Source organism: Oncorhynchus tshawytscha, unplaced genomic scaffold (genome assembly GCF_018296145.1).
Source record: "Oncorhynchus tshawytscha isolate Ot180627B unplaced genomic scaffold, Otsh_v2.0 Un_scaffold_7041_pilon_pilon, whole genome shotgun sequence".
Lineage (NCBI taxonomy): Eukaryota > Metazoa > Chordata > Actinopteri > Salmoniformes > Salmonidae > Oncorhynchus > Oncorhynchus tshawytscha.
The window spans coordinates 770,386-784,789 of NW_024609821.1; the positions used below are offsets into that span (position 1 = coordinate 770,386).

The 14,404-nt window shown below is 44.1% G+C and overlaps 1 protein-coding gene across 7 annotated transcripts in view; it reads right to left on the reverse strand.

Moving 5' to 3' along the window:
• Window positions 1–14,404, reverse strand: part of LOC112240112 (cell migration-inducing and hyaluronan-binding protein) — a 177,981-nt gene that overhangs the window by 83,693 nt on the left and 79,884 nt on the right. For all 7 annotated transcript variants that reach the window (XM_042319001.1, XM_042319003.1, XM_042319004.1 and 4 more), the window contains one exon: window positions 2,601–2,780. In XM_042319001.1, coding sequence (XP_042174935.1) covers window positions 2,601–2,652 — 52 coding nt within the window. In that variant the 5' untranslated portion in view covers window positions 2,653–2,780. The remainder of the gene's footprint in view (window positions 1–2,600; window positions 2,781–14,404) is intronic.

Here is a 14,404-nt window from a genome sequence, read left to right on the forward strand (position 1 = left end):
TACTCCATTGGGCTCTACCAGTGGGTAGCAGAGGTTGTTAATATACAACATCATGCATTAATTATAAATATGTATATTATTTTTACAGTAAGTTTGACAATAGCACTGTTTAAAGTCTTTGTCATTATGTTGGAACTTCTGGCTGTGTTTTAAGAGCACACTGACACAGAGAGGCATGATGTGTGTGTGTGTGTGTGTGTGTGTGTGTGTGTGTGTGTGTGTGTGTGTGTGTGTGTGTGTGTGTGTGTGTGTGTGTGTGTGTGTGTGTGTGTGTGTGTGTGTGTGTGTGTGTGTGTGTGTGTATTTACAACTGACACATGCCTCCTTCCTACTGTTCATGTTACTTTTCTGCCCTTCAAAGGGTAAGTGGGATTATGACCCAATCTGGCAACCGGAGGAAGTCAACCTGGCAACCGAAGCTAGGCCTTCATGTTAGTGAATATACAGAGTAGCTTACTGTCAAAAACAAAAACACGATGGTAGGAAACAGCAGAGAGAGAAAGGAAGAGAGAGCGTGAGAGCGTGAGAGAGAAAGAGAGAGAAACTTTTATTGTGCTTTGGCAATGTTTCCCATGCCAATAAAGACCCTTGAATTGAATTTAACATTTAACTGACAGAGAGAGTAGGAAGGAAATGTAGAAATATTTGTTATGTGTCCGTTATTATGAAAACCTGAGCCATTGGAGTCTAGCCATGGCTTTAGAGGCTGCCCTGCCGCACACAGACACACACACCCAAACACACACACACACACACCCAGACACACACACACACACACACACACAGACACAAACACCCACCCAGACACACACACACACCCAGACACACACAACCAGACACACACACACCCAGACACACACACACACCCAAACACACAGACACACACACCCAAACACACACACCCAGACACACACACACCCAAACACACACACCCAAACACACACACACACACCCACCCAGACACACACACACACCAAACACACACACCCAAACACACACACCCAGACACACACACCCAGACACACACACCCAGACACACACACACCTAGACACAGAGGGAGAAGGTGGAGAGGGAGATCCACTCTCCTTTCCTCACACGTGGCAGACACAGTTATACCTTCAATCGCTCAGACTGACCTACTTCCTCCTTCTCACTCCCTCCCTCCATACCGCTCCCACTTTCCCTCTCCTTACCTCTCTTTCAAACCCTCCCCATCCCTCTCATTCCCCTGCTCTTTCCATCTCACTCCTCTCGCTCTCTCTCCTTCCATTTCACCCCCTCCATTGTTCTCCCTCTATCTCCTACCCTCTCCTTCTATTACGTTGCCTCCCTCCATACTCTCTCTCCGTACATCTCTCTTCCTCCATTCATCTCTCACCATCCATTTATCCTCCTTCATCCCTCTCCATGCTACTCAACTACAAAGGTCAAAAACCTAAAAATTGTTGTTCTGCAGCTAGTCAGGGCCATGTTCCACTACAGAAAACTCTACCCTCTACCAGGGCCATGTTCCACTACAGAAAACTCTACCCTCTACCAGGGCCATGTTCCACTACAGAAAACTCTACCCTCTACCAGGGCCATGTTCCACTACAGAAAAAACTACCAGGGCCATGTTCCACTACAGAAAACTCTACCCTCTACCAGGGCCATGTTCCACTACAGAAGGGCCATGTTCCACTACAGAAAACTCTACCCTCTACCAGGGCCATGTTCCACTACAGAAAAACCCTCTACCAGGGCCATGTTCTACCCTCTACCAGGGCCATGTTCCACTACAGAAAACTCTACCCTCTACCAGGGCCATGTTCCACTACAGAAAACTCTACCCTCTACCAGGGCCATGTTCCACTACAGAAAACTCTACCCTCTACCAGGGCCATGTTCCACTACAGAAAACTCTACCCTCTACCAGGGCCATGTTCCACTACAGAAAACTCTACCCTCTACCAGGGCCATGTTCCACTACAGAAAACTCTACCCTCTACCAGGGCCGTGTTCCACTACAGAAAACTCTACCCTCTACCAGGGCCATGTTCCACTGCAGAAAACTCTACCCTCTACCAGGGCCATGTTCCACTACAGGAAACTCTACCCTCTACCAGGGCCATGTTCCACAACAGGAAACTCTACCAGGGCCATGTTCCACTACACAAAACTCTACCCTCTACCAGGGCCATGTTCCACTACAGAAAACTCTACATGGTGGAGGTGGGGCAGAATTCTGACTTCAGATCATAGTCTCATACCTGTAATAACAGCTGAATGACCTGTCCTAAACCCCTAATACCTGTCATTACACAGTCATAACATTCATACGAGCAGTAATATCTGCAGTACTGACCTGTCATAAACCCCTAATACCTCTGTAATACCTGTCATAACACAGTCATAACATTCATAAGAGCTGTAATATCTGCAGTACTGACCTGTCGTAAACCCCTAATACCTCTGTAATACCTGTCATAACACAGTCATAACATTCATAAGAGCTGTAATAGCTGCAGTACTGACCTGTCGTAAACCCCTAATACCTCTGTAATACCTGTCATAACATAGTCATAACATTCATAAGAGCTGTAATATCTGCAATACTGACCTGCCTGTATGATAGGCAGCACAGCCATCAGTAGTGGGACGCACATCTTCATCTCTCAATGAGAAGTATGGATTACTGGCAGAAGATACGTTTTCTCCAGAGTGTGCACTTCAGAGTGTGCACTTCGTAGGGCTTAATGTGGGTTAGCAGGGGCTCACAGGGGGATGAGGCCAAAGGCACCTGCAATAAGAACAGATAAAGACAAGTAGTGTTAAACCAAGACTTGGCATCATAACATGTGCAGACACACAAACACACACACACACACGTATATATGCACACACACACACACACACACACGTACACACACACACGTATATATGCACACATACATACGTGCACACACACACACACACACACACACACACACACGTACACACACACACGTATATATGCACACACACACACGTACACACACACACGTACACACACACACGTATATATGCACACACACACATGTACACACACACGTACACACACACACGTATATATGCACACACACATACGTGCACACACACACGACTGTCTTATAACATTCCATGTTGCCATGCTCTTTACAGTCAAGACTTTTGAGGATTTGAAAACGTTGGTGTTTTAGACTTCAAAGTGTTGGAGGAGAGAAGTTTTCTCCCTGTTGCTCCCATCTCTCAGGATCAAAGACTAGCACAGCGACGAACGTAGCATAGCCACTGGGATAATAACAGTTATATCTCACTGGTTTTACACTAGTTATATAAAACACTTACGTAACAAGGAGGGAAAACCCTACTGTATGAGGACATATGAGGACTAAATGTTGGGCCCAATTAAATTGGCTGTTTCTTGCATTGTATTGAAGCAGTACCTGTTTTTACAAAGGTAAAAACACGAAACAGTTATTATGGGTATTCAAATAAATGTAATTAAACCTATTACTGGTGGACGTCTTTCAGGTCGATGTACAGATGTGTTTAAGTAGGGTGGCAAAATTCCAGGAAAGCTTTTCCAGACATCCTTGTTGGAGGATTCTGGGTTTTCTGCTTATTCTATGATCTTCCAACTAGGATTTCTGGAAAACCTGGGAATTTTGGGAAACCCTATTGAAGTAGAATTTGAACAAAGAACTTGCAGAAACATTTCTAAAGCAGATTTGATACAATTCCAGTCTCCGTGTTCCTATTATACATTGGAGCCTATAGTTACTAATGAGCTTTTTGTTTAACCACAGTGGAGTAGGATACAGCAGATTCATTCCATTTACATGTTAGTAATTTAGCAGACGCTCTTATCCAGAGAGACTTACAGGAGACATTAGGTGCGTTGTTCAAGGGCGAATAGACAGATGTTTTACCAAGACGACTCAGGGACTCGAACCAGCGACCTTTCGGTTACTGGCCCAACGCTCTAAGCCGCTAGGTTACCTGCAGCCCCGACCCAAAATCAACACTAGGCTAAAATAGTGACCCTGTTATAAAAATGATTTGTAGATACATGAAGACATGACACACAGAATAAGAAATGACATAACATAGATTTGTATAAGAGTTTTTATTCCATCTATCTCAAAGGAGGAGTTGTATACAGAGAGACCGAACGCAGAGAGAGGGGTCCATTAGTCATAGTGAGTGTCCTCTTGTCAGAACTGGACCAGACACAGAGGGGAGGTTGGGACTAAACTGGCCCCTCATCAATATTGGTGTTCTCAGTCCCACAATGCCACAGGGCAGCTGGTCCTGTTAGTCCTGCTGAGAGAGAAGAAGCAGAGAGAAGATAAGATAAGGGCTAGTGTGTGTGTTTTAAGAGCACACTGACACAGAGAGGCATGATGTTGTGTGTGTGTGTGTGTGTGTGTGTGTGTGTGTGTGTGTGTGTGTGTGTGTGTGTGTGTGTGTGTGTGTGTGTGTGTGTGTGTGTGTGTGTGTGTGTGTGTGTGTGTGTGTGTGTGTACAGTAGAAAGTCTCAGTCTATAGATTCTAAGACATGTTGGTCTAGATACAGTAGAACCTCTCAGACATGTTGGTCTAGATACAGTACAACCTCTCAGTCTATAGATTCAAAGACATGTTGGTTCTAGATACAGTAGAACCTCTCAGTCTATATAATCTAAGACATGTTGATCTAGATACAGTAGAACCTCTCAGTCTATAGATTTGTCACACCCTGACCATGGAAAGCTGTTTATTCTCTATGTTGGTTGGGGCGTGATAGTGTCTAGGGTGGGTCATCTAGGTGAATTGTATTTCTTTGGAGGCCTGATAGGGTTCCCAATCAGAGGCAGCTGTTTATCATTGTCCCTGATTGGGGATCATATTTAGGTAGCCATTTTCCCCATTGTGTTTGTGGGATCTCGTCTACAATTAGTTGCCTGTGTGCACACCAGTAGTGTCACGTTTCGGTTGTGCTTGTTTGTTTGGTGAGTTTCTATTAATTAAAATATGTGGAACTCTACGCACGCTGCACTTTGGTCCAATCATTACGACGAGCGTGAGAAGATTCTAAGACATGTTGGTCTAGATACAGTAGAACCTCTCTGTCTATAGATTCTAAAACATGTTGGTCTAGATACAGTAGAACCTCTCAGTCTATATAATCTAAGACATGTTGGTCTAGATACAGTAGAACCTCTCGGTCTATAGCATCTAAGACATGTTGGTCTAGATACAGTAGAAACTCTCAGTCTATAGATTCTAAGACATGTTGGTCTAGATACAGTACAACCTCTCAGTCTATAGATTCAAAGACATGTTGGTCTAGATACAGTAGAACCTCTCAGTCTATAGCATCTAAGACATGTTGGTCTAGATACAGTAGAACCTCTCAGTCTATAGATTCTAAGACATGTTGGTCTAGATACAGTAGAACCTCTCAGTCTATAGCATCTAAGACATGTTGGTCTAGATACAGTAGAACCTCTCAGTCTATAGCATCTAAGACATGTTGGTCTAGATACAGTAGAAACTCTCAGTCTGTAGATTCTAAGACATGTTGGTCTAGATACAGTAGAACCTCTCAGTCTATAGATTCTAAGACATGTTGGTCTAGATACAGTAGAACCTCTGTCTATAGATTCTAAGACATGTTGGTCTAGATACAGTAGAACCTCCCAGTCTATAGCATCTAAGACATGTTGGTCTAGATACAGTAGAAACTCTCAGTCTGTAGGTTCTAAGACATGTTGGTCCAGATACAGTAGAACCTCTCAGTCTATAGCATCTAAGACATGTTGGTCCAGATACAGTAGAACCTCTGTCTATAGATTCTAAGACATGTTGGTCTAGATACAGTAGAACCTCTGTTCTAGCCAGCTCCTCGCCTAAACAGGTGTGTGTTTCTTTCACCTCCAGCACAGGGAATATTAACAGAACCTTAGTTCAGTAGCTGTCTACGCTGTAGTACACACACACATACAGTGTAGAGTACAAGCCTGCTGGTTATGAGTGAGTTTATGGGCTCAGCGGAACTATGCAAGCAGAAGTTACTCTACGTCTCAGCATTGCTCTGTGGAAACACACACACACACACCTCCCACAGGATTTATAGAACTTCGGTGAGGGATTCACCTTTTTCTCTTCCTGAAGTACGCTAGCCAGCCACACACACACACCTCCCAAAGGATTAATATAACTTCGGTGAGGGATTCACCTTTTTCTCTTCCTGAAGTACGCTCACTAGCCAGCCACACACACACACACACACACACACACACACACACACACACACAGAGACAACGGGGTGGAGACAGGACCTTCAATGACCATCATTTCCTTCTAAACTAAAACCAGACCCAAATGCCCTGTATAAACATCCATTAGCTCCATGAATAGTTTGTAATAATATACTTTCAGGGTAAAACACAGCATTATAAACCTAAAACTACAATAAATAATATACTATTATGGTAGAATACCAAATGACAGACAAAGCAGGACTATTATAGCAGTTGAGTCTGGTTAAAACCATGGACAGCTGGAGCTACAGTAGGTAATGTAGGTAATGTAGAAAATGGTATTTCACCAAAAACACTGAATATGAGAGGAACATGATCCCCTCAGAACTGTGCTGATGAGACACACACCCTAAAATCTACACCACACCCTAGCATAACACACACAGACACACACATGCACACACACACACACAACCACACACAATCACACACAGCGTACAGACTGATATATGGTCAATGAAGAGATAATTCCGATGTAGCAGTAATGCTATGCGTTATTGCAGGGTTCCCCAACCGGTGGAACAACCACGTTTGGCCCTCAGGTGATTTTATTTTTTGGTCTACAAATTGACCATCCGCTCAAGAAGAACTCATCATGAATCTAGCTGATGATCGCTGCACTATTGTCTCTCAGAGGTCACAGCAATAAGATGCTTCCTCTACACCAATCACTCAGAGCAAGCAGAGCTCACTGTCTGTGTTGAAACAGCTTTTTATAGCCCTTTGTCCAGACACACTAATCCTGTTCAATATACCCTACTGTCTGTCTGTCCGTCTCTGTCTGTCCTTCTCTATGGGCCTGGACAAAGTTAAGTCCAAGTGCAGTCTATTCCTCTTTAATACCACTTTAATTGAGAAATATATCTATATGACTCATATTGTGGGTGACATTTAGAAGAAATGTTTCTTCTTAGAAAGTGAGCTGGGCCTGGGCTAAACATGGAGTTGCAGCAAAGGCTTCTGTCAACAAGTAAATCCAGATGGAGAGATCCCTCAGAAGGCCTCAGGTCCAGGGAACAGAAGGGTTTGGTTCAGTAGGGCCCAACGTAGCGGAACATTTCACAACGCAACAGGAATATCTGTGTTCTGATTGGACGAGTTCACGTAAGCACCTTCCCATTTTCAAACGTTTTCTCTCTACTGAACAGGAGCCACCCAGATGAGGAACATTCTGAACAGCAAGGGGGAAACGCAACACCAGCAGTCACCAACCCTTTGCTGTTCCTGGAACTCGTTCAACTATTCTTGACATTAGTGCTGGGCTAGAACAAAAGCCTGCACACCTCGTACTGTAGCTTGTCCAACAACGGGGTTAGGTGACCACAGCTCTATAGTGCCTAGTCTTTCTCCCATTCAGTAAGTGAATCAGGTGTGTTAGTGCTGGGCTGGAACAAAAGCCTGCACACCCTGCCTTTAAGCCTCTCCATTTACAGTGGTGATGTAAAGTGTCTGCCTCCACAAGTGGTCCAGATGGTTCTCTCTCTCCATGATTGAACAATACATGAGGTTAGACTATGTGATAACTCTATACAGCGGTCACCAACCCGGGTCTTGGAGTGGCTGTGCAGACATTTCTGTCCTTTTCTCTTCACACACACACACGCACGCACGCACGCACGCACGCACGCACGCACGCACGCACGCACACACACACACACACACACACACACACACACACACACACACACACACACACACACACACACACACACACACACACACACACACACACACACACACACACACACACACACACACACGCACACACGCACGCGCACGCAGGTCAGCACGCATGGAGGCACGCAAGTAAGCACACAAACACACACAGGCACAGACAGACACATATACAAAGCATGAATGTACAGACACACACAATCTCTCTCTTTCCCTGTCTCCAGGGGTAACTGTACCCTACAGTCCTGTTCACCAGGCACTCTTACGTAACCCCAGTAACAGATCTACAGTATTGTAACAAGTCTCATAACCCCAGTAACAGACCTACAGTAACAAGTCTCATAACCCCAGTAACAGACCTACAGTAACAAGTCTCATAACCCCAGTAACAGACCTACAGTATTGTACCAAGTCTCATAACCCCAGTAACAGACCTATTGTAACAAGTCTCATAACCTCAGTAACAGATCTACAGTAACAAGTCTCATAACCCCAGTAACAGACCTACAGTAACAAGTCTCATAACCCCAGTAACAGACCTACAGTAACAAGTCTCATAACCCCAGCAACAGACCTGCAGTAACAAGTCTCATAACCCCAGTAACAGACCTACAGTATTGTACCAAGTCTCATAACCCCAGCAACAGACCTGCAGTAACAAGTCTCATAACCCCAGTAACAACCAGACCTAACCCCAGCAACAGACCTGCAGTAACAAGTCTCATAACCCCAGTAACAGACCTACAGTATTGTACCAAGTCTCATAACCCCAGTAACAGACCTACAGTAACAAGTCTCATAACCCCAGTAACAGACCTGCAGTAACAAGTCTCATAACCCCAGTAAGAGACCTACAGTTTGTACCAAGTCTCATAACCCCAGTAACAGACCTACAGTAACAAGTCTCATAACCCCAGTAACAGACCTACAGTAACAAGTCTCATAACCCCAGTAACAGACCTACAGTATTGTACCAAGTCTCATAACCCCAGTAACAGACCTACAGTATTGTACCAAGTCTCATAACCCCAGTAACAGACCTACAGTATTGTACCAAGTCTCATAACCCCAGTAACAGACCTACAGTAACAAGTCTCATAACCCCAGTAACAGACCTACAGTAACAAGTCTCATAACCCCAGTAACAGACCTACAGTACCAAGTCTCATAACCCCAGTAACAGACCTACAGTAACAAGTCTCATAACCCCAGTAACAGACCTAACCCCAGTAACAAGTCTCATAACCCCAGTAACAGACCTACAGTAACAAGTCTCATAACCCCAGTAACAGACCTACAGTAACAAGTCTCATAACCCCAGTAACAGACCTACAGTAACAAGTCTCATAACCCCAGTAACAGACCTACAGTAACAAGTCTCATAACCCCAGTAACAGACCTACAGTATTGTACAAGTCTCATAACCCCAGTAACAGACCTACAGTAACAAGTCTCATAACCCCAGTAACAGACCTACAGTATTGTACCAAGTCTCATAACCCCAGTAACAGACCTACAGTACTGTACCAAGTCTCATAACCCCAGTAACAGACCTACAGTAACAAGTCTCATAACCCCAGTAACAGACCTACAGTAACAAGTCTCATAACCCCAGTAACAGACCTACAGTAACAAGTCTCATAACCCCAGTAACAGACCTACAGTAACAAGTCTCATAACCCCAGTAACAGACCTACAGTAACAAGTCTCATAACCCCAGTAACAGATCTACAGTAACAAGTCTCATAACCCCAGTAACAGACCTGCAGTAACAAGTCTCATAACCCCAGTAACAGACCTACAGTAACAAGTCTCATAACCCCAGTAACAGACCTACAGTAACAAGTCTCATAACCCCAGTAACAGACCTACAGTAACAAGTCTCATAACCCCAGTAACAGACCTACAGTAACAAGTCTCATAACCCCAGTAACAGACCTACAGTAACAAGTCTCATAACCCCAGTAACAGACCTACAGTAACAAGTCTCATAACCCCAGTAACAGACCTACAGTAACAAGTCTCATAACCCCAGTAACAGACCTACAGTAACAAGTCTCATAACCCCAGTAACAGACCTACAGTAACAAGTCTCATAACCCCAGTAACAGACCTACAGTAACAAGTCTCATAACCCCAGTAACAGACCTACAGTAACAAGTCTCATAACCCCAGTAACAGACCTACAGTAACAAGTCTCATAACCCCAGTAACAGACCTACAGTAACAAGTCTCATAACCCCAGTAACAGACCTACAGTAACAAGTCTCATAACCCCAGTAACAGACCTACAGTAACAAGTCTCACAACCCCAGTAACAGACCTACAGTAACAAGTCTCATAACCCCAGTAACAGACCTACAGTAACAAGTCTCATAACCCCAGTAACAGACCTACAGTAACAAGTCTCATAACCCCAGTAACAGACCTACAGTAACAAGTCTCACAACCCCAGTAACAGACCTACAGTAACAAGTCTCATAACCCCAGTAACAGACCTACAGTAACAAGTCTCATAACCCCAGTAACAGACCTACAGTAACAAGTCTCATAACCCCAGCAACAGACCTGCAGTAACAAGTCTCATAACCCCAGTAACACACCAGTACTGTAACAAGTCTCATAACCCCAGCAACAGACCTGCAGTAACAAGTCTCATAACCCCAGTAACAGACCTATTGTACCAAGTCTCATAACCCCAGTAACAGACCTACAGTAACAAGTCTCATAACCCCAGTAACAGACCTGCAGTAACAAGTCTCATAACCCCAGTAAGAGACCTACAGTTTGAACCAAGTCTCATAACCCCAGTAACAGACCTACAGTAACAAGTCTCATAACCCCAGTAACAGACCTACAGTAACAAGTCTCATAACCCCAGTAACAGACCTACAGTAACAAGTCTCATAACCCCAGTAACAGACCTACAGTAACAAGTCTCATAACCCCAGTAACAGACCTACAGTATTGTACCAAGTCTCATAACCCCAGTAACAGACCTACAGTAACAAGTCTCATAACCCCAGTAACAGAACAGAAGTCTCTAACCCCAGTAACAGACCTACAGTAACAAGTCTCATAACCCCAGTAACAGACCTACAGTAACAAGTCTCATAACCCCAGTAACAGACCTACAGTAACAAGTCTCATAACCCCAGTAACAGACCTACAGTAACAAGTCTCATAACCCCAGTAACAGACCTACAGTAACAAGTCTCATAACCCCAGTAACAGACCTACAGTATTGTACCAAGTCTCATAACCCCAGTAACAGACCTACAGTACTGTACCAAGTCTCATAACCCCAGTAACAGACCTACAGTATTGTACCAAGTCTCATAACCCCAGTAACAGACCTACAGTACTGTACCAAGTCTCATAACCCCAGTAACAGACCTACAGTAACAAGTCTCATAACCCCAGTAACAGATCTACAGTAACAAGTCTCATAACCCCAGTAACAGATCTACAATAACAAGTCTCATAACCCCAGTAACAGACCTACAGTAACAAGTCTCATAACCCCAGTAACAGACCTATTGTACCAAGTCTCATAACCCCAGTAACAGACCTACAGTAACAAGTCTCATAACCCCAGTAACAGACCTACAGTAACAAGTCTCATAACCCCAGTAACAGACCTACAGTAACAAGTCTCATAACCCCAGTAACAGACCTACAGTAACAAGTCTCATAACCCCAGTAACAGACCTACAGTAACAAGTCTCATAACCCCAGTAACAGACCTACAGTAACAAGTCTCATAACCCCAGTAACAGACCTACAGTAACAAGTCTCATAACCCCAGTAACAGACCTACAGTAACAAGTCTCATAACCCCAGTAACAGACCTACAGTAACAAGTCTCATAACCCCAGTAACAGACCTACAGTAACAAGTCTCATAACCCCAGTAACAGACCTACAGTAACAGAGTCAAGTCTCATAACCCCAGTAACAGACCTACAGTAACAAGTCTCATAACCCCAGTAACAGACCTACAGTAACAAGTCTCATAACCCCAGTAACAGACCTACAGTAACAAGTCTCATAACCCCAGTAACAGACCTACAGTAACAAGTCTCATAACCCCAGTAACAGACCTACAGTAACAAGTCTCATAACCCCAGTAACAGACCTACAGTAACAAGTCTCATAACCCCAGTAACAGACCTCAGTAACAAGTCTCATAACCCCAGTAACAGACCTACAGTAACAAGTCTCATAAACCCCAGTAACAGACCTACAGTAACAAGTCTCATAACCCCAGTAACAGACCTACAGTAACAAGTCTCATAACCCCAGTAACAGACCTACAGTAACAAGTCTCATAACCCCAGTAACAGACCTACAGTAACAAGTCTCATAACCCCAGTAACAGACCTACAGTAACAAGTCTCATAACCCCAGTAACAGACAGACCTACCCCAGTAACAGAACAGTAAAGTCTCTCATAACAGACCCCAGTAACAGACCTAACAGTAACAAGTCTCATAACCCCAGTAACAGACCTACAGTAACAAGTCTCATAACCCCAGTAACAGACCTACAGTAACAAGTCTCATAACCCCAGTAACAGACCTACAGTAACAAGTCTCATAACCCCAGTAACAGACCTACAGTAACAAGTCTCATAACCCCAGTAACAGACCTACAGTAACAAGTCTCATAACCCCAGTAACAGACCTACAGTAACAAGTCTCATAACCCCAGTAACAGACCTACAGTAACAAGTCTCATAACCCCAGTAACAGACCTACAGTAACAAGTCTCTCATAACCCCAGTAACAGACCTACAGTAACAAGTCTCACAACCCCAGTAACAGACCTACAGTAACAAGTCTCATAACCCCAGTAACAGACCTACAGTAACAAGTCTAACAGACCTACAGTAACAAGTCTCATAACCCCAGTAACAGACCAGTAACAAGTCTCACCCAACCCCAGTAACAGACCTACAGTAACAAGTCTCATAACCCCAGTAACAGACCCAGTAACAGACAACCCCAGTAACAGACCTACAGTAACAAGTCTCATAACCCCAGTAACAGACCTACAGTAACAAGTCTCATAACCCCAGTAACAGACCTACAGTAACAAGTCTCATAACCCCAGTAACAGACCTACAGTAACAGTAACAGAAGTCTCATAACCCCAGTAACAGACCTACAGTAACAAGTCTCATAACCCCAGTAACAGATCTACAGTAACAAGTCTCATAACCCCAGTAACAGACCTACAGTAACAAGTCTCATAACCCCAGTAACAGACCTACAGTAACAAGTCTCATAACCCCAGTAACAGACCTACAGTAACAAGTCTCATAACCCCAGTAACAGACCTACAGTAACAAGTCTCATAACCCCAGTAACAGACCTACAGTAACAAGTCTCATAACCCCAGTAACAGACCTACAGTAACAAGTCTCATAACCCCAGTAACAGACCTACAGTAACAAGTCTCATAACCCCAGTAACAGACCTACAGTAACAAGTCTCATAACCCCAGTAACAGACCCTACAGTAACAAGTCTCATAACCCCAGTAACAGACCTACAGTAACAAGTCTCATAACCCCAGTAACAGACCTACAGTAACAAGTCTCATAACCCCAGTAACAGACCTACAGTAACAAGTCTCATAACCCCAGTAACAGACCTACAGTAACAAGTCTCATAACCCCAGTAACAGACCTACAGTAACAAGTCTCATAACCCCAGTAACAGACCTACAGTAACAAGTCTCATAACCCCAGTAACAGACCTACAGTAACAAGTCTCATAACCCCAGTAACAGACCTATTGTCTTTATACACAGTCAGACAGCGTACCTCAACAAAACGTAGTTCTTGTCCTTTGTGATACTGGCAGGCTAGGAATGAAGCATGACAGCACAGAGAAAATAGAGGAGAAAAACAAGCTGTATCTGTCAATGTGTGAATACATTTAGCATCTCCATCTATCTACAGACTGTGATGAAGTCAAGTAAATCACCAGTCTTCTCTAAGTAGTACTTATAACACATGGCTGAAACTATACATTATCCACATAGTATAGAGCTGATGACAAGGTGCTATATGATTCACACAACAACTGTTTTACTGCTGCAACTACACAGAGGGGGAGGGAGGGAGGGAGGGAGGGAGGGAGGGAGGGAGGGAGGGAGGGAGGGAGGGAGGGAGGGAGGGAGGGAGGGAGGGAGGGAGGGAGGGAGGGAGGGAGGGAGGGAGGGAGGGAGGGAGGGAGATACACACACAAACAGACACATAGACACTGACATATATACACACATACTGTACATTTATGCACACACACACACATCTCAACAGGAGGTAGGGAGGAAATGAGATCCTCCCTTTAGAATAACAGGGTAGATTTGGTTTCAGAAAAATATCATTTTGCTGCACCTCACAGAGAGAGCAGTCAA